Here is a 21,063-nt window from a genome sequence, read left to right on the forward strand (position 1 = left end):
AGTATTTTGTAACATGTTATCAAGAAATATTTTGTAACATGTGTTATCAAGAAAAGCATCATTTTTGCAGTAGACTTTGGCTTAGTTATGGTTTAAAAATTACTCTTGTGAAGAGCTGCAAAGCATATATATATATTCCTCCAGCATAGTGATTCTAGTATTATCCTGCCACTGAGCTAGGATTAGCAACAAGGACCATACTTGTCCTGTGCCTTGTGTAAAGGTAGTGTTTAGTAAATACTTCTTGATTAATTTGAAGAAAGATGCCATTCCAGAAGCAGCCAAGTGTTCTTCATAAATTCAAGGGGATCCTCTATTCTACGCTGTGTTCAGAAGAACTTCTAAATTCCCTGGATTTTTTCAATGCAAGAGAAGATGATGTGTTTCTGGTGTCCTATCCAAAATCTGGTAAAGTTTATTTTAATGTATTTTAAATGTATAAATACATTTTAAAATGCGTGATTATAAGAAATAAGATGAAACATAATAATATTTTTATAAAACATTTATTTTTAAAAATTGTTTCATAGGAAATGTAAATATCCTAAATGCTTATTTTATTAAATGTTTATTTAATTATTTTTGAGAGAGAGAAAGAGAGAGAGAGCACGAGCAGGGGAGGGGCAGAAAGACAGGAAGACACAGGATCTGAAGCAGGCTGTAGGCTCTGCACAGGGTTCAAACCCATGAACTGTGAGATCATGACCTGAGCTGACGTCAGATGCTTAACCAACTGAGCCACCTAGGAGCCCCTAAATGCTTATTTTAATAAAAAAACTTTGACATCAGAAAATTGAGAACTGTGTTTTGAAAAATTCACTGGAGGAATTAGAGCTTTTACTATGATCTTGTTTCTATTTGATTCATTAAAGCATATAGATGTTGATATATATAATAAGCATAATATCTGTAGCATGATAAGTTCTCTTCGTACTTGTACCAGGCTTGGAGACAAATAGTGTTAGTTCAATTCATACTTAATGATTGGTTTATAAATGAATAATTTTTTTCTCCTGGGCTAATAAAAACAAATGTTAAGTGTTTTTAGTGTTAAATTTTATACCTTATTCTTCAAAGTTTATTTCCACATAGAGTTATATGCACATGAAAAAAAGGACCATGATGAATAATGTCATCCCAGGGCTAGTCAAAATTAATTCTATATTATTTTTTATGTCGAGAGGTGACCAAGATATATAATCTCTAACTGCTGGCTGTAATTTCCAGACATGTACAGAGGGGCATACACCTGTTAGCATGGGTCAGCAACTAAGAGCTTAAACCCTTTCCAATTGTGTTTGCATTTTAGTCCCCTTACTTGACTCTAAATCAGGCCCAAGAGACCCTCACAGAATTCACACAGAGCCAGATCTTCCAGGGGTGTTTTTTGAGAATAAACATAAGTCACATATATAACTATTTTTTTTGGAAAATACTTCTGCAAATGGAAATTAAAAAATTGTCTCCACAAAACATCAGTTTTCTCTCTATGTAGCAGGTCAGCCTGTGAATAAATATACCTTATTCTAAGTCAATATGTTAGTTCAGAAAGTAAATTATGAGACTTTTAAGGTTCTTTGAGCAGGTGGCTAGGTTATACCCTATATAAACAACCATATATAAAGCTTTCACTGTACATATTGGTGTCTATAAATGGGCATCATTCACTAGCTCTGGAGGTCCCCTTCGGCAGCACAAAACTGTATTCTCTCTTCTTCACCAGAATAAATCAATACATTTTGTGAAAATGATAGAAATATCATTACTATATCAGTCATGTTTATATGAATATTATAAATATTGGACCAATTAACATTATAATCTAAAATAGTCTTTAATTTAAAACATATCATGCAAATGAGAGCCCTGTTTAAGCTCTAAATATTTATTCAACTGTAGAGTAGTTAATGTCGTAACAAATTTAGAGGTGGGATTACAGTGAGATAAATGGACACTAGGCCTGGTTTAAACTTTTTAGGAATATTGCTTTCAAATCAACAAAGCATCTGTCCACCAAACTTCTACTTCTGCGCTCCAGTTTACCATCGTCCACCATGCTGGAGCACATCCACATTTGCTTTATATAAACATAAAGTGATATTCCTTCCAGACTTCATGGTAGCATAGGATTGTATCTTTGTGATATTTGAATATAGCATTTACTCATTGTTCAAATGCTTTGTTTACACCACTACCCTGTATTTGCACACAAACAAAAATAAGATCCAGTGTCCATCTTCCAGGGGGCAATAGGGAGATGGACAGGAATACAAGCAGTGACATCTCTAGTATGGTATGTGCTACTTTGGAGGGACAGAGAGAGTAAACAATTATGCCAGGGGAGCGGGGACTCAGAAGACAGTATATAAAAGAGCAAGATACATGAGCTTGCACGACCAGTAAGAACTGGGTATTGAAAGACCTGTGTATTTGCAAATTGGAGAAGGTGCTAGAGGTGAATGTAGCATTGAAGAGTATTTCAAGCTCTAAGGTCTCTTCATGCTCTTTAACGTGTGATTCTTCCTATAAAGTTAATTAATGTCTCAAGTGTTCGAACAGGTTTCAATGGGTGTCAAGGGGTAATAATAACTATTTATATGAAAATTAATTCACTTATAGCTCTTATAACTGCATGCTAACTTTCTATATTTATTTCATCAAGAGTATCACTTAATTTAAAAAATGCATTTTGTTTTATTTTTGTGTGAAGGTACCCACTGGGTTGCAGAGGTCATTGGGAACATTCCCAATGTTAGCATGAGTCTAACATCTCCTATTGAGTTGGGAGACATTTCTAAATTTGAAGAGCTAAACATGTATTGTAAGAGAAGAGTTATTCCAACGCATTTGAGCTACAACATGCTGCCGATGAATATTAAACAAAAACAATGCAAGGTAAGGTCTGTGGGTAAAGGCAAAGGCTTGAGAGTACCATAAAATTGGGCCTGGATTCTTGATCTGTCGCTTTCATCCCTAATGGGGAGTGAGAGTCTCTGGTTGCTTTTGGTTTCCCAATATGATGACCTGTCCCCTGTTGCCACCTGCCTAAGCCTGAGAGCGTAGGGGTGATGCCAGCCTTCCTAGCTCCAGCAGGCTCTGTCAGACAGTCAGTCCTTCTCGCCATCTTTCCCTACTCTCAATCTTACTCAGACTCCTATGTTCTGTTCCGAATCTTTGTCTCTCCCCCCCACTTTTTTGTTTCCGAACTCGCTTACATGAAATTTATGCCTTTAGCTCATATGATATTTAATTAATATTTATTTTTTCCCTCAGAGTATTATTCTGCCTTCCCTTCATATCTTTAACCAGACCCTAATATTTGATAGAATATTGTGTATTTCTTGAGTATAACAGACATGTAACATTGTATTAGTTTCAGATGTACCACTTAATGACTCAATATTAGTACGTATTGTGAAATGATCTCCATAATAAGTCTACTTAACATGTTGCTACACATAATTACAGAGTACATTTTTTCTTTAAATATTTTTAAATGTTTATTTATTTTTGAGAGAGAGAGAGAGAGCATGAGTGGGGGAGGAGCAGAGAGAAAGTTGTGACACAGAGTCCAAAGCAGGCTCCAGGCTCTGAGCTGTCAGCAGAGAGCCTGATGGGGGGCTTAAACCCTTGAACTGAGAGATCATGACCTGAGCCAAAGTCAGATGCTTAACTGACTGAGCCCACCCAGGCACCCCCAAATGCATTATTTTAAAATATGTATTATGTATTAATAGCTTGCATTGTCTTTCCCACTGATAATACTGACATATAACTTTGGGTATTCTCCAAAGGCCCTGAAAGACTCTTCTCTCTACCAAAAAAAAACAAACAAAAAACTCCCACTGGATAGAGCTAAGGCTTAAAATTCTGCTACTTTATCTCTTTTTGTTAAGGCAGTGAATGGATTTTCAAACTGCTTTCAGAGCTTTGGGGTGCTGTGAATCTGCTCAGGGTGCAGAGTGCAATTAAAGAAAGCCTGAAGTGTTGAGTTGCTCCACAATTATCTCTTGAGATGAAGAGAGAATTGTGGGGGCAGAGGGAAGGTAAAGGTGGCTTTTCATTTTGGTGCACGGTGGCCTTTGCACATCTCTTAAGTAGAGGACCATGCTTCCTTCATGTGGATCTTACACAATACTTGGACTATGAACACAATACAGAAGGAAAGATAGTTACGTAGCAATACCTGGACTATGGACACAATGCGGTAAGATAATTACATATTCAGCATGATTCAGTGAACACTTTGTAACCTACATAAAATGTGTCTACCTGAGTATCAATTTAAGAGTAAGTGGGACAACTGATACTCATGCAATGCTGACCATAATTAAAGACACTCCTGTTATAGCCAGGGACTCGCACTGGTTTGCTGAGGTCTTTTAGACGCTCTCACTGCATTCTGTACGTCCCTATTATATCTTTCATAACACTGCATTTCCTCACCTGACTGCAAGTTTTGAGAGAGCTGGTAATATTTCTGTCTTGTTCATGATATTTCTCAGACCTGGAACATTCCCCTCTGCCTGGTCCTACTGTAGACCAAACAAACAGTTATTAAATTGAATTAGATTGCAGTTGCAGTGTTGGTGTCGCTTAGAAGGATAGCTCAGATTCAATACTCTGTGGTGGGTTAAATTGTAGAAAAATGCAATTCTAAAACATCATTCTTATAAACCATGATAGGCAATTTATAAGAAATCTTGGTGTATTTAAATCATGTTATAAAATTACTAAACTTTTTTCTGTTAAAAGTTTTTTGTATTAAAAACGTAACTTTGTCTTACAAATTAATCGAGGGTTTCTCATGTCCGCTGCTAAAAAGAGAAGGCCACATGTAGCACATAAATTGGGAAAGTGTGGTCGGTTGACTGGCAGCACCATCACCTGGGAGCTTGTTAGAAATGCAGAAAGCCAGGTCTCACCCTGGGCCCCCTGAATCAGAAGGTGCTCTTTAGCAAGATTCCCGGATGGTTCTTACACACATTAAGTTAGAAACACTGGCCTGAGTCTGTGCTTAATAATCTGAGTAAGCTAGCATGAAATTGTGATTTGTATACGTAAATTGGTTTGCTTTCATTTAGAAAATATTTTTTGGGGGGGCTGTGCCATCTAAAAATAAACTGTTTTTTTTTTTAACAGATTATCTACATCGTCAGGAATCCAAAGGATACAGCTGTTTCTTTATTCCACTACTACAGAGATAACCCCAATCTCCCTGGCATTGAAACCTGGGCTGGATTTCTAGAGCTTTTCCTAAGGGGAGATGGTAAATATAACAATGATTTCTATTCATAATATACAGTTCCACTTAACACGAAAGCAGTTTCCAAATGGACCCTAATGGCCTATTTTCAGATATACATTTGAATAGATTATTCTTTTTCTTAAAATTTTTAATGTTTTATTTATTTCTGAGAGAGAGAGAGCGAGAGAGAGAGAGACAGCATGAGCATGGGAGGGTCAGAGAGACAAGGAGATACAGAATCTGAAGCTGGCTCCAGGCTCTGAGCTAGCTGTCAGCATAGAGCCCCATACGGGGCTTGAACTCACGAACCGTGAGATCATGACCTGAGCCGAAGTCATATGCTTAACCAACTGAGCCACCCAGGCACCCCTTGAATAGATTATTCTTTTCTTCTAAGTCATTCCTTCTCACTTTGCTTCCTCACAGTCTTTCTTATCACCCATGGGTAGTAAGTATTTGCAATTACTTATTGAGCTGGTTGGAATGTTTAAAAACAGATTAATTCTGATCAAGTATCACTTTTTTCTTGCATATTATTAGTCTTGTCAGTGAAATAATTATGCGTTAATTGGAGTACACCAAGATACACTTGAAGCCTGGACATGCAGCCTGAGACATGCCTTATGCATACCCACATGGAAAATAAGACAACACAAACAGAGGCACCAGGGTGGCTTTGTGGCATCTGACTCTTGATTTCAGCTCAGGTCATGATCTCAGGTCATGGGATTGAGCCCTGCATGGAGCCCCATACCAGGCTCCACGCTGAATGTGGAGCCTGCTTAAAATTCTCTCAGTCTCCTTCTGCCCCTCTCCCCCTCTTGCACTCTCTCTATCCAAAAAAAAAAAAAAAAAAAAAAGACAACAGAAACAATACACAAAAAAACCCAAACTCTCCCTTCCCCGCAAAAGGGAAAAAACATTCCCCAAATAAAACAAATGAATTAGTGATCTTGACACGGCTTTATAAAGATGAACAGAAAGTAATTTCTGCTGAGAATACCATATTGATATGTCATTCGATTGAGCTGTGCAGTGCATGTTGGTTCTGTGTGACCATGAATGACCTTTGAATTTATTCCTTATCCCCTGACTCATTGGTGTCTGGAACACTTAGACACACCCACACACCCACACCCACGCCCACCCCCACACACAGGCACACACATCAGTTTCTAAGCCTGACTTTCCAAGCCTTTCAGGTAACCAAAATAATATACTAAGACAATGCAGAATGTAGAAGGGGCATGATTTAGAAATGGTGTGTGCCCACAGGGTCTTATCTCTCTATGGGGTTAGAGGTAAATTTTCTTAATTGTTAGTTTCACTATTTCACTTGCAAAATTGTTAAGCTTTTACTTGTTAATTTAAGATAGGCCACAGAAAGTATAAACTTAACATAAGGACATTGGGAACTCACTAGCAACAGAGTATGACACTCCTTTTGCTGTATTCCTTTTTTTTTTTTTTTGATGGAGAGAATGTAAATGGAAGAATACACTATGCTCACAATATTTCAGCTCCTCTTTTGCAAACATTTAATAGAATCATAAAGTTTGGGGAATAACAGTTCTCTTAAAGATCATCTGGTTAAAACACCCACCTGATGTTGAATCACTTTTGTAATATCCCCAAGAGTATTACAGGCTTAACTTGAACTTCTTAACTTGGGCAACAGGTTCACAACCCCAACTCCTGCCTCAAAACAACACATTCCATCTCAGTAGTGTTAAAATAAAAAAAAAATCTTACTATGTGATCTAGACACTTAGCTAAGTGCTGTGCATCACGATCTCATATCATCCTCACTGGGACACAGGAGCTAGATGTGACCTTCATTTTACAGGTGAGGAAAATGCAGATGTTGGGAGGCCAGATAACTTGTTCAAATCCATATCTAATAAGCAGCAGAGCCCAGATTTAAATTCAGATGTCAGCTCGAAAATCTTTGCTCTTAGTTCTGTGGCATAACTCATCAAGAAAGAAAGCTATTCCCCTGATCATTAATTCCTCTTCCACATGATAGCCTTCTAAATATTTGAAGATAGTTAGCATGCCTCACTCTGCCTCAATTCCATTTTTGGAATAAGCACAGCTTAAATACATAAATTATTTTTTTTAAAAAAAACAGATGTTGAGTCTGCTTTTCCTCAAGAAAAGAAAAGCCATGTTTATCTCCAGTTATTACACACTGGGGCTCACTACCTCTCTCACTGCTGTATAAGCTCTGATATGGCCACATCTCTACATCCTCTGGGTATGGTCTCACTAGGGCTGGGAAAAGCAGGCTTATTAGTGCTTTTGTTGTAGAGATTATTTTTCTGTGAATGTAGCCACAAAGATGGCAACCCAGTCCATCTTCCCATATGCAGGGAAGTAAACTAGTTGTCATAGGGCATGTACCTTTGCCACCACCACATTATCCAGAGTCATAGCAGAGTATACTAGGAAGGACAGTGCAGATAGAAAAAGGTTCCAGATGATTTTTTTATATCTTATTAGGCACATTAATAGTTTTTCAAGATTTTTAATTGCAAAGAGATTTGCCATGTAAGTATTACACAATTGGATAATCTAGCCTGGGCAAATCCTCTTGACAATTGGGGATAGTCACTGAATCACTAAAGCTTTTATTTATTATACTTGGGTGGAAAGAGTAGCCTCACCTTTTACTATTTATAAGATAAAGTTGTCTGTTTTCCTGTTAAATATATGTGACTGTATTTCAGGGATGTTCTTCAGTGACTTTTAAAAAAAAATGTTTATTTGTTTATTTAAAGAGAGAGAGCGAGCAGGGAAAGGACAGAGAGAGAGAGAGAGAGAGAGAGAATCCCAAGCAGGCTCCACACTGTCAGCTCAGAGCACAACACAGGGCTTGATCTCACAAACCATGACATCATGAACTGAATGGAAATTAAGAGACTGGATGCTTAAGGCTTACATACTGGAGGTGGTATTATTCGTAATTAAGTGGAGAATGTGAAGAAAAGCATTTCCTATAAAATAAATATTTTATGTCTTTGTTTTGGCAATTATTTTTTCTTTAGGGTGNTGTTTGTTTATTTAAAGAGAGAGAGCGAGCAGGGAAAGGACAGACCGAGAGAGAGAGAGAGAGAGAGAGAGAGAGAGAGACAGAGAATCCCAAGCAGGCTCCACACTGTCAGCTCAGAGCACAACACAGGGCTTGATCTCACAAACCATGACATCATGAACTGAATGGAAATTAAGAGACTGGATGCTTAAGGCTTACATACTGGAGGTGGTATTATTCGTAATTAAGTGGAGAATGTGAAGAAAAGCATTTCCTATAAAATAAATATTTTATGTCTTTGTTTTGGCAATTATTTTTTCTTTAGGGTGTGGATAATGAGGATTCTGATTAAAGAATTAATACAAAGTATAATTCTCTATATTAGTAAGGAAGACACAACAGCCAAGTTCTTTAAGACAATTTTGGCTGGCTTAAGTCTTTCTGGAGCAAGATGGAGTATAAATTAATTAGTTAATAATAGCATAGTTGGCTCTCAAATGATGATCAGGCTATGATCCAAAAGATTATTCTTCAATCTATTTGGGTTATGTTGGAATGCATTTCCTGCTGAAGAGCTATAATGGGCCAGGTCAATTACACCTAACCACTAGATGTGACACTAGGCCTCTTTTCCTGTCCAGTTTGCAGGTCACAGAAGCCTAGGCTCCCTGACAGTACTGAGGGCTTCCATAGCCCCAGCAACTTTCGGTGGTGATGTCATCCACCAGAGCTGGGATGGGCTGCAGCTGCTGACAGGAGGTGTCATGCAGACTGTGAGCATAGTCTGGGGTACTAGAAACTGGTTAACTGGTTAACTAAATATGTATAATAATCAGTCTTCTTCCCACCACGTGTTTGTTCCTGGATAAAGGGTGGCACTCTTGGAAGATAAACTCCTTGGGGTGCCTGGGGGTCTCAGTTGGTTAAGCATCTGACTCTTGATCTTAGCATAAGTCTTGATCTCAGGGTTCTGACCTCAGGTTGTGAGTTCAAGCCATACCTTGGGTCTTGGACTCTGCACTGGGTATAAAACCTACTTAGAAGAAGAAGAAGAAGAAGAAGAAGACGACGACGACGAAGAAGAAGAAGAAGATGATGATGAAGACAAAGAAGAAGAAGGAGGAGGAGGAGGAGGAAGGAGAAGAAGAAGAAGGAGAAGAGGAAGAGGAAGGAGAAGAAAAACTCCTTATCATTGATATGATAATTTGAGTAATTCTAAGATCAAGTATTGTGTAAGTCCCTGAAATAGCAGTGAGAATGCTGATAACTGAAGATGTATCAGGACAGCACTTCTTAACACCGATTCTGATTATACAGCCTTCCAGGTCAATGGGTAGAAAACTGGGCTGACACTGTAATGATACCATTGCCATCCCAGAAGTTCTTGTTTCAAGAATGTCTTATGGTTATTTTCCTACCCTTTACTTCCTTAGAAGCTGAAGCCATGAAAAACTGCAGTGAGTTTGGAGTTAATTACACTTCAATTTATTCAAAACTTTAATGTTCAAAATTTATATAGTGCAATGTCTGACAGACACTAATGGCTTAATAAATTCTTATTAAATGAATCAATAGTCAGCAGATCCTCAGAACATTGCTAGTAGAATGGCTCTTTTATAATTTGGGCATTAGCTAGTATTAAATCTTTGGATAATGAGGATGCATGGAAATATGTGTATGTAGTATTTTAAATTACTGTGTTTTACATTTTAGATTGTCAAGCGAGTCAACTTTCTGTGGTGACAATAAGTTGCTCACATTTTGTTTTTTATCATCACTGCTGATGATCATTTATTTTGCACGGTAATACTTTACTTTCAAGCCCTGGAAATTTTTTTAGGACTGTCAAATTAACAAAGCAGTAAAGAGACAGAATCAACTACTGGTAAATCCCTAACACTGTATTTTTCAGCCTTAAACTAAGATGAGTGAATAGACCTCTTTTCTCTTCCCCCTTTTTTTGGAGGAAATTTATAAACTTTTTATGCTAAGAAACTTATAAAAAGCCTATGGCATTACAGGAAGAAAATAATAAATTTTCAATGTTTCTTTATTTTTCCCAAGATCCAAAGTAGTTATCAGAACACAATTATTGGGAAAATGTGTATCTCTGTATTTCTGCTGTCATTTCTTCTGATTATAAAAAGATGTTTACCAAAAATAAGAAAAAACACCACAGCTTTCTTAAAAGATATAGCCATCCAGCTTCATTTCACAATATTGTATTTAGTTGAAACAGTAGTGTTTTAAAATTGAGCTCTTCTAAGGAAGACATTTTTTAAAAAGTATTTAAGATCTTATTTAATTTTTAATTATTGAGTTTTATTAAATCTAATTATAAATTTCTTCATATGTAATGAATGACACATTGTTATTGAAGAAGACATTGTATTAAAATATATAATTAGCATTTTATTTTTCATTTTAAATTCAGTGTAGTTAACATGCAGCATTATATTAGATTCAGATGTACAATACAGTGATTCAACAATCTTTTTTTAAAAAAACATTTATTTATTTTGAGAGAGAGAGAATGTGTGTGCACAAGGTGGGGAGGGGCAGAGAAAGAAGGAGAGAGAGCATCCCAAGGAGGCTCCACGTTGTCAGTACAGACCCCAACATGGGCTCTATCCCACACATAAAATTTTTAGACATGAGCTTAGCCAAAATCAAGACCCAGTCACTTAACAAACTGAGCCACCCAGGTGTTCCCATTCAACAATTCTATTCAACAATTTTTTAATGTTTATTTATTTTTGAGACAGAGAGAGAGAGAGAGAGAGAGAGAGAGAGCAGGGGAGGGGCAGAGAGAGACGGAGAAACTGAATCCAAAGCAGGTTCCAGGCTCTGAGCTGTCAGCACAGAGCCCCATGCGGGGCTCAAAGCCATGAACTGTGAGATCTTAACCTGAGCCAAAGTCAGATGCTTAAACCAACTGAACCATCCAGGCACCCCACCATTCAAAACTTCTTAAATAAAATACTTTCACTTCAGAGTCTGATACCTATGTGCCTTACTTTGCATACTTTGCTGAAATCGGAAGAACCCCGGGACGCCAAGCCCTGGTGCTTAATATTAACACAATTCACTTCTTTTCTAGTTGTATATGGATCCTGGTTTGATCATGTTTTAAGCTGGGAAGAGCACAAAAATGATAAAAACATTCTAATTTTATTCTACGAAGAAATGAAAAAAGTAAGTCCTTTCTAACATGTCAACAATCAAAGTTTAAGTCAAGTTAAGTTAAAACAGGGAATCAATAAATTCTGGTTTCAGGTTTCAGGGAATTAATTTGGTGTTTTGATGAGTTACACTTTCTAAAAAATTTTTTTTCGTATTACTCAGGATCTTTCTAAAAGCATAAAGAAAATAATTAATTTCCTTGGGATAAATCTGAGTGACAGTGAAGTTAATAAGATTACTCAGAAAACATCATTCAGTGAAATGAAAAATAATGCGGCCAAAGAAAACTGTGACCCAAATCATACCATCTGTGCCCTCACAACTAATAGGAAACTGGTATTTAGGAAAGGTAAGTCATAAAGGGAGGTGGTGCTTTGCCTGGGGCTTGTATTTGGAAGTAGTTCCATTTTACCATTTTTAATCTCTCATTTCACCATCGTGCACTCTATCGCTTGCACGGTGGATTTGTGCATCATTCTCCTTCAGCAAATGCTTATTAAATGAAATTCTCGAATTGCATTATTTCCAGACATTGAGATTTCCATGCCCAGTTAGGAACCAACTGAGAGAAAGACACAGGCGTCAAACAGATGGAAATAATAAAGTTACTTAAGAACGTGCCTCAGGTCTGCACCCTAGTGCATTTGCTAATAACTTATCCTAAGTTTGCAAATATGCTTGCTTAGTCACAGGCAAATGGAGTTCTGTCCCTGCACTAAGGCAGCCCAGTTAGAGTATGGGAAAGAGCAGTACATGACACATGGTTTTGTTTTTTTTTGAAAAGAGAAGGGAGCTGATGAGTTTGGACCATGCATTTTCCTAAACTCACCAAATAACCCACCTTGTACCAATTAGGGGTGGACAGAGAAGCTCTGATGTTCCCCTGCATGAAAATCCAAAGAGAAGGAAATACATCTTCTCCACTAACTCCTAACATTTAACTTAAAAGTAGTTTGGGTATATCTGGATACAGAATTGTTTTGAAATCCATGTGAGTATTAGGAAAACATTTTTAATGTTTATTTTTGAGAGAGAGAGAAAGAGAGAGAGTGAGTGAGCAGGGGTGGAGGAGGGGCAGAGAGAGAGGTAGAGCTCAAAGTGGGCTCCAGGCTCCACATTGTCAACACAGAGCCTGATGTGGGGGTTGAACTCACAGAACTGTGAGATCATGACCTGAGCCAAAGTTCGACCCTTAACTGACTGAGTCACCAGGTGACCCTGAAATTCATGTGAATTTTAATCCAGATATGGGAGAAAAATGTTTTTGTAACATTTTTCAAATTTTTTCCTAACTAAAAAAGGCAAAATTTTCTGCATTTAGATATTCAGATTTGCTACTAGAAAACACACCTTTGTTTCCATTTTTTGGCTCATCTGAATTTAATCCTCCCAAAGCAGATATTTGCTAACTCACATGGATCAGATATTTCCTTAAGTTTGCAAAGTTTGTCTTTTTTGGTGGTTCATTTTTTATTTTCCTGTAGCTACTAAACTAGGGCTTGGGGGGAGGAGAGAACTATATTCAGCACATATTTATTAAACTATTTTCTAAGTGCTAAGATTCAACAATTGAATAAAATACAGTCTTGTCCTTCAGAAAATCATAATCTAGACAGTAATACCATGTGATAACAACTATACCAGTAGTATAAACAAATGTGAATAGCAACATGGATAAGGGAGAGAGAATATTTTCCTAGCAAAGTAGGTGAGAGATGACATTGGATCTGGGAGTGGAAGCATGAGCAAGACTTTACCAGGAAAATTACAGAGAAGAAATATATTCCAGCAAGAGCTAACAGCAAGAAGTAAAGCTCAGAATCTCTATAGAATTGGATTGTATAGGAAGAGCAGGTAGTCTCCTGTGCTAGAGTGGTATATGATGTGTAGAGCAGAATGAGGGAGATAAAGATTGGGACCAGAGAACAAAAGCTCTGATGGGGTCCTTATAAGGGGGTTCTTTACCCCTGTCCCACCCCAATCTATTTGCTGTTTTAGAAGGGACTCGAAAATAACAGAGTCAGGTGGAAAGTTGATTAGAAGAATTGTGAAACCAGAGGCAGAAAGTCCAGTAAGAGGCTGTTGTAATAGTCCAGGTATGAAACATTGAGGTGTATAATTTGGATAGTGGCAATGGGCCATTGTTGAGTGGATCTCAACTCAGAAGTCAGTTTAGGAGCCATCAGCAGTTTGTGAAATTCAGGGTGATTGGAAAGGGCTGTGGAGAAAGGGTTAGAAGGGGGAGCCCTAGGGACCCTAACATCAATGGGAATGAAACAGCCCAAGACAAACCAAGAAAGGAAATCAGCCAGAATTACAAAGAAAACCAGGGTCAACATGGCTGTCTGTTTATCATTCATGAATTCTGAGAGTGGCTTCCGTGTTGGTGACGGTGGAAGCCAGATTGAGGGAATTGAAGAGATAAGAGAGAAAGAAGGGAAGCAGCAAATAAGGACCACTCTTCCAAGAAGTTGAAAATGGAGGACAAGAGCAAGATAACACGGGAGTGTCAAGAAAAAGATTAGGAAGATTGGGAGGGAGAAGATAAAGGGAAGACAATTTAGAAAAGGATGTGTGAAGGAAGGTGAAGCAAGCAGAGATGAGAGAAACAGAGATTGGGAGGGATTATAGTAAAGAGAATGATGAGAAATGAGGAAGTCCTGATGCTCAATGGAATCCAGTGGAGACCAATTAAGGTGAAATAGGTGAAGGGAATTAAGAGTACACTTATTATCATGAGCACAGGGTAATGTATAGAATTGTTGACTCAGTGGACTGTACACCGGAAGTCATTATCACACTGTATGTTAATTGTACTTGAATTTACAAAAGAGACAGAGAGACAAATTACGCAGCTCTGTGGTATGTTATCAGCACAGTTACCACTTCAGAGGTGCACAAGACAGGGAAATAAGTGACATCATTATGTCCATTTTTTCTGCTTTTATGTTTTGACTAAGTTTAGGTGAGATATTTCTTTGCCTGCTATTATAAAACCTAGGACATTTATATATTTTAATCTTCTTTTCTTTTTAAGAAATAACTTTTTAAACTGTACATATTAATATGCAACCATTACTGTGGAAATTAGAAGCAACAAATAAGCAAATGAAGAAAAGAATACCCTCCATCATCTTATCACCAAGCAATGAAATAATTTGCATTTTATTATAAATCTGACAGATTGCTTTTGTGAATGCTATACATTTACATTGGTTCTTGTCTGATACATTTCCAATTTTTCCAGGAGCGGTGGGTGATTGGATAAACTACTTTACTTCAAAGCAGAAGAGAGTATTTGATGAACTATTCACAGAGAAAATGAAACACAGTGAACTAGCAAGACATTTTGAAGATTCCTCTTAATATAAATGGGAAATGAAACCACTTTCCGTTTTATGCAGTGCGGTACCTGGGGAATACATAAATATGTTTTACCAATGTGAAAAGCAGATATTTCTTTCAGTGAGAAATGGACACTTCATGAATGTGTCAAAGTTTTCATGTATGAGAGACTATTATTAGCATATCTGGTAATAGCAGAGAATTAATAATAAGACGAAGTTTACAATTTTAAAATGGCTGAATTATATATCTGCTTTTAGGATATTCATAAGGAAGGAGATTATTTCTATTCAGGAAATTCTATAAACTGCTCCAATGTACAACAAAAGAGGAGAAGCATTGTCTAAAATAACAAATGTCTGAGAAGTATTTATTTTCTGCCCATTTGTGCATCATGACTTCTAAATAAACATTTTCGTTTCAACCTTCCCTGGTGTCTGTGTAGAAATATTCGCCAGTGTCATAACAATGACAAACATGATCTTACTGAGATGGAACACATACTAAGTAGATTATATCAAATGATCACAATCTGGTATGTGGTGGAAATGAAGAATGAAAAGACACTCTTTCACATTAAAGTAACACCGGCATGACATTCCAGTGTTTTCTTTATCTTTTATAAAGCCAATTAAATTACAAAGTTTTGGGGGTGCTGGGTGGCTCAGTCGGTTATGCATCTGACTCAGTTTGGGCTCAGGTCACGATCTCAGCGTTCATGAGATCATGACCTGAGCCTAAATCAAGAGTTAGTTGTATAACTGACTGAGCCANTCAGGTCACGATCTCAGCGTTCATGAGATCAAGCCCTGCGTCGGGCTCTGTGCTGACAGTGAGGAGCCTGCTTGGGATTCTCTCTCTCTCCTTCTCTCCCTGCCCCTCCCCAACTTGTGCACACACTCCCTCAAAAATAAATAAATAAACTTAAAAAAAGGTATTAAATTACAAATGTCTTATCTAGTTTTGAAAAATAAGAGGTATTTGTGACTTTTTCCAGTATTTTGAATATGTATTCTTTCTCCCAGTAGCATTTTTTAAAATTTATTTTTATTTTTTGAGAGGGAGAGAAAGAGTGCAAATGAGGGAAGAGCAGAGAGGGTGGGACAGAGAAGCTCAAGCAGGCTCCACACTCACACAGAGCCCAACTTGGGCTTGATCTCATGACCCTGAGATCATGACCTGAGCCTAAATCAAGAGTTAGTTGTATAACTGACTGAGCCACCCAGGTGCCCTGCTCTCCCAGTAGCATTTCAGGATTAATTCAATCTCTATTTTTCTCTCTGTCCTGTAATAGTATTATTCTGTAGCTTTAGCCTAGAATACATTGTAATGAAATTTCAGTGAATTTAGTTCAGGATTCTTACCTAAATGACAATACACTATTTATGAACATACATCATACTGCTTATATGTGTGCCATAATATCTAACTCAAGTCTTGGTGAGAAATCAGAACTGCATGTTGTATATGACTCTGAGCTATGAACCCAAAGCGATGGGTTGAGTGAGTTAACCCAGCCAAAAGCACTACTTTTGTAGCTCGGTGTATTGTGAATCCTATATTTTAATAACAAATCCATTGAAGTTTTTGTATCAGGTTTATCACAATCCAGTAAGTATTAGATCTTCATAAATCTCTTACGTATACATATTTGTTACAAGTAAAATGTATTCCGGAAAGGCACTCAGGCGTGATCTTGGTCAAGTGTTCATCTTTATGCTGGAGCTAAAATCACACGTCGCTTTCCTTGATGTTGATGTGCAGAGAATGACAAAACCATCAAAGTAAGACAAGAAGATCTGATGAGACAGCAAGAGCAGAAGACAATGACTGTGGTGGTAAATGCTCCAAATCCCGTGAGGCTATATCGTCTTCGTACAAGATTGAAATGATCATTGAGACAGAAAGAACTGACCTAGGACTTTGTTTGATTGCAGTATTTTGGATCTGTAGGTAACTTTGGGATCATTGTAATCCAGTTTTGATAGAAAATTGCTTAAAGTCTTGTTTACTAAGGGAGTAAACGAGAGCCTAATTCCCATGTGATCATCAGTTGGTCAAAATTGTTTTTTGAGCACCTTCCATGTGCCAGGCCTTAGACTGTAGGGATACATGATGAATTTGAAAGAGTCCCCACTCTCAAGATGCTTACATTCTAGTGCATTCTAGCAGGGTTCAATATATAATATTTTTAAAGAAAAGAAACCTTTGTGATCTGGCAGCACCGACGGGTGGCATAAATAAGATAACATAGGGAGTATGGAAGACAGAGACTACAGAGCTGCTGCAGCATGAATGGGAGTGGGCTCCCTGGGCTTGGAGGCATGGCAAGGGGTTCAGAATTCTTGCTAGCTGGGGGTTTTCCACAGGGCTGGGAGACTTCCTGACAGACACTGCCACAAGATCATTCTGACCACTAGATGGGGCTGGACCCAGGGGTCAAGGGAGCAGGCAGGGATACATGGCTATTACCGTGGCATAGGTGAGAGAAGAGGGGTATGCAGACAGTAGTCCTAGAAGAGGCAATGGAGAGGTGGACTGTTTCAGGATATAATATGAATATTGAGCCAGTTAACCTAATAATACAGACACAGGAGACAGAAAAAAATAGAAGATGAAGCCAAGATTTTTGGCTACTCAATGGCATATCATTGAGGGTAGCATTTATTCAGATGCAAGGCTTGACAGCAGAATGATTTTGTTGGGGGGATCGCTGGGGGACTATGGATCAAGACTTCTGTTATGGCTATTTGAAATGTCTATCACACACTGGGTAATTGGTTGGAAAGAAGAGTCTCTGATGACTGCTGTTCTGTTCCCTGGGACCCAGGGGGTGGAGCGGAGGTGGAGCCAGCTCAGGGGGTTTACAGAGTGCCATGGAAAGGAGTACCTGCATGGTGATAGCAACGGCTGGGGATGCCCTGATACCCATGCCCTCTGAGTTTCCCCCTTTTTTTCTTTTTCTTTTTTTTTTTTTAGGTTAGTTAGTTAGTTAGTTTATGCTCAGGGGAGCATAACCTGAGCTGCAATACAGAGTCCGATGCTTAACCAACAGATCCACCCAGACATGCCCCATCCCTTTTTCAAAAGTAAATCCTGGATCTGTCCCCGTGAACTCTGGCCTACCCACTTTGTTTTTTCAATACCTTGGAGCTGACAAAACAACTTATATACATTTCCCCATTCAAATTGCTACTCACTATTTTTCAGTTGATTCGTCTGTCACTGAATTTTCACTCTTCTTCCTCCTTTTGTCTGCGCTTCCTCTCTAGTCAGTACTGCTAAATCCAGTGGCTCTTCAAATATTTCACTAGGAGGCACTCTTTCACTGTCATGTATTGGTGCCTCAAAAGTATCCCATCCCATAACTGGTTTAACACCAGCGCTACGAAAGCCTGCTCTGATACTCTGTCCCCTGTCCCCGTTATTTTCCATTCTCCCTCCCTGGCCCTCCAGTGACCCTTCCCTTCCCACTCTTAACCATTTGCGCTTTATATTATGAGGTAAAAGTCTGCCTCCTATTCTAGTTTTGAAGGTCCTTGACAGTTAAAGTCCATGTTCTGTTCATTTTCGTTTCCTCCACCTCACCCAGCCTGGTACAGTGCTCATAATGGGCACTTCACAAATGCTCACTGTGAATTGAGTTCACAGACCAGTTTAATTCCTTACCTTCCAAAAAACCCAATGCCAGTACTGCCACCCACTTTGATCTTATTTTTGTATTCCCCTATTAATTCATGTCTGCATTAGTTCTTTCTTCAACCCGATCCTGTATTCTCTTCTATTACTACTTAACTATTCACAGCATGTGAGTCTTTCCTTTCCAATTTTATCGTATCTTTACAGAGAGGCTGTAGGTAGCTTGTTCGGTGACTGATGCAGCGTACTGACCTCAGAAATTGTTCGACAAAGATGTGCTGAATGGAAAAATGAATGAATGAATGAATGAATGATTTAAAGAACGAATGAACACATTTCTGACTACCTGCTCAGCTTCTTGGGTGTGAATGCTTATAGTCATATTTAATTCTTTGTTTTCCTTCCACTTTCTAAATCAAACCAGTTATGAAATACTATTGATTCTTGCTTTTTAATATCTCTTAATCCATTTGGTATGTAATGAAAGACCTTATCCATCTTCCTTCAAAAGTAAAGGTAAGCAAGGATGAATTATAAATGCAAAAGATAGCCTGTAGCTGTCACCCGCCTACAGGGTAAATGAATCTGGGGGAGAGGTCCGTGGGCATTTGCATAATGTATGTGTGCTTTTAACCTTACTTTTTTTTATAGGTTTTTTCCTTGCAGTGTATACAATTGTAAAATAGAGATACATTTTTGTTTTCCCGCTGCTCATTCACACATTTATAAAATATTAATTATCAGTGTCAAAGAGGAATAACGTAGCATTTAAATAACATTCATGTTGGTTTTATTTATTTTTAATTCAGTTTAACAAAAGAATTATTGATCTTTTTTCTAAATATACAGCAGACCTAGATGGAATTTTCTAAGGAGTTAGAAGGGGAAGAAGTAGGAAAGAGCCCTTATGGCTATTTTGGAGGTCATTTTTATGGCCTGAGACAACCAGATGACCCAATTGGGTAACTTTCAGAATATGTCTCCATTTAGTTAAGTCCAGTTCTCTAACACAGCAGTAATTCAACCCCTTCCATATCTTCATTAGGCCTTAGCCTTCCTGCCCTATTTCCCCATTTACTCAAGATACCCCAAATGTTGTTAGAAGAAACTTTATATCTATATGATTTGCTGTGAAGAAAGACTAAAAAATACCACAAATTGTACTTTAATATTGTCTAAAAGGGTCTCAGTCTAACTTTTTTTTTTTTTGGCCTTGGGATTTTTATCCCTGCCCTACCTTCGTATTATTTAAGACAGTTTCTTAAAGAGTATTTTACAGAATTTGCATGAGCATCACCTCTAAGTTACTTGTTCAAGATTCTATTTGAGGACTATTGCTCACAAACAGGAATCATCGACTCTGGGGCTGCACAGGAGGATAATCTGAAAAAAAAAAAAACTTATAAAAGATCTCTTCTCTGGACCCCATACCAAGAGCTTCAGATTTGATTGGTCTGGCTTAGTTCCAAGCACCTGTTTGACTTTAAAGTCTCCCTCAGTGACGAGTGTGTGGTGAGGGTTGAGAACCCTGGAGTCGGCAGCGCCCTCCACAGATGCACCTGCGGAAGGGTGGCATGGATGGGGGGGGACCACTGAGGCCTGCTGGTAATCAGGACGGTCTCTGGTGTATATGAAATGGCTGTTAAAGAGGGTATGGAGTGGTTCTGAGTCCCATTCTCTTTCTTTCCTTTCCAGGGAAGGAGGCCTTCCCAATTGTCACTTGTCTAACTAAAGGATTCTCTAAGTGCACAAAAGTCACCTGCAGAATTGTACTGAAATGCAGATTCCCAGACCTTATCTCAGAGGTCCTGAATCAATAGTGCTTTCATGTGGCTGGAATACATGTGTTAAAATTTTTCTTTTTATTTTTATTTTTTAATTTTTATTTATTTCTAGGAGAGAGAGAGACAGCGTGAGCAGGGGAGGTTCAGAGAGAGAGGGAGACACAGAATCTGAAATGGGCTCCAGGCTCTGAGCTGGCAGTCAGCACAGAGCCCGACGCGGGGCTCGAACCCACGAACCGCGAGATCATGACCTAAGCGAAAGTCAGACGCTTAACCGACCAAGCCACCCAGGCGCCCCTAAAATTTTTATATTTAATGATGGTTATACAGGATTTTGATGAAAGTGGTCAAGGGGCCACCACAGTTTGATAACACTGTTAGGCCTTCACTGAAGGTATAATCCGCTACCTTGTATCTGACCTTACATAGTTATTAACCTCTCTGTGCCTTAGTTTCTCCACCTGTAAAATGGAGGGAATAAAAGTGCTTGCTCTATAAAGGTTGTTAGGATTAACAACAATAATAAAAATAAGTAAAATAAAAGAAGTGAGAACAGAGTGAGGTCATTTATGGCCTGAGGTAATCAGGTGAGCAAATTGAGTAGCTTTGGCAATATGTCTCTCTGTTTAGTTAGCTCTGGTTCTCTAACGGTGGTTAGAGAAATGGTTCAACCATTTCCCTATCTTCGTTAGAACTTAGACTTCCTGCCCCGTTTCCCCGTTCACTCAAGACACACCAAAACATTGTCAGAAGAAATTTTATTTCTATATGATTTATTGTGAACAAAGACTAAAAAATACAGAAATTGTACTTTGCAAAGAACTTCCTACAGT

General features: G+C 38.2%; 1 protein-coding gene across 1 annotated transcript; it reads left to right on the top strand.

Annotated features, from left to right (window-relative positions):
• The first annotated feature begins 263 nt into the window (after positions 1–263).
• LOC144240190 (sulfotransferase 6B1-like) lies at positions 264–14,828 on the top strand. The gene is made up of 6 exons (XM_077774435.1): positions 264–408; positions 2,711–2,895; positions 5,143–5,269; positions 11,380–11,474; positions 11,625–11,811; positions 14,710–14,828. The coding sequence occupies exons 1-6, from the start codon at positions 264–266 to the stop codon at positions 14,826–14,828; spliced, it is 858 nt and encodes a 285-aa protein (XP_077630561.1).
• The last annotated feature ends 6,235 nt before the right edge of the window (positions 14,829–21,063 follow it).

The sequence above is a fragment of the Crocuta crocuta genome, unplaced genomic scaffold, assembly GCF_008692635.1.
Source record: "Crocuta crocuta isolate KB4526 unplaced genomic scaffold, BGI_CrCroc_1.0 scaffold176, whole genome shotgun sequence".
Taxonomy (NCBI): Eukaryota; Metazoa; Chordata; class Mammalia; order Carnivora; family Hyaenidae; genus Crocuta; species Crocuta crocuta.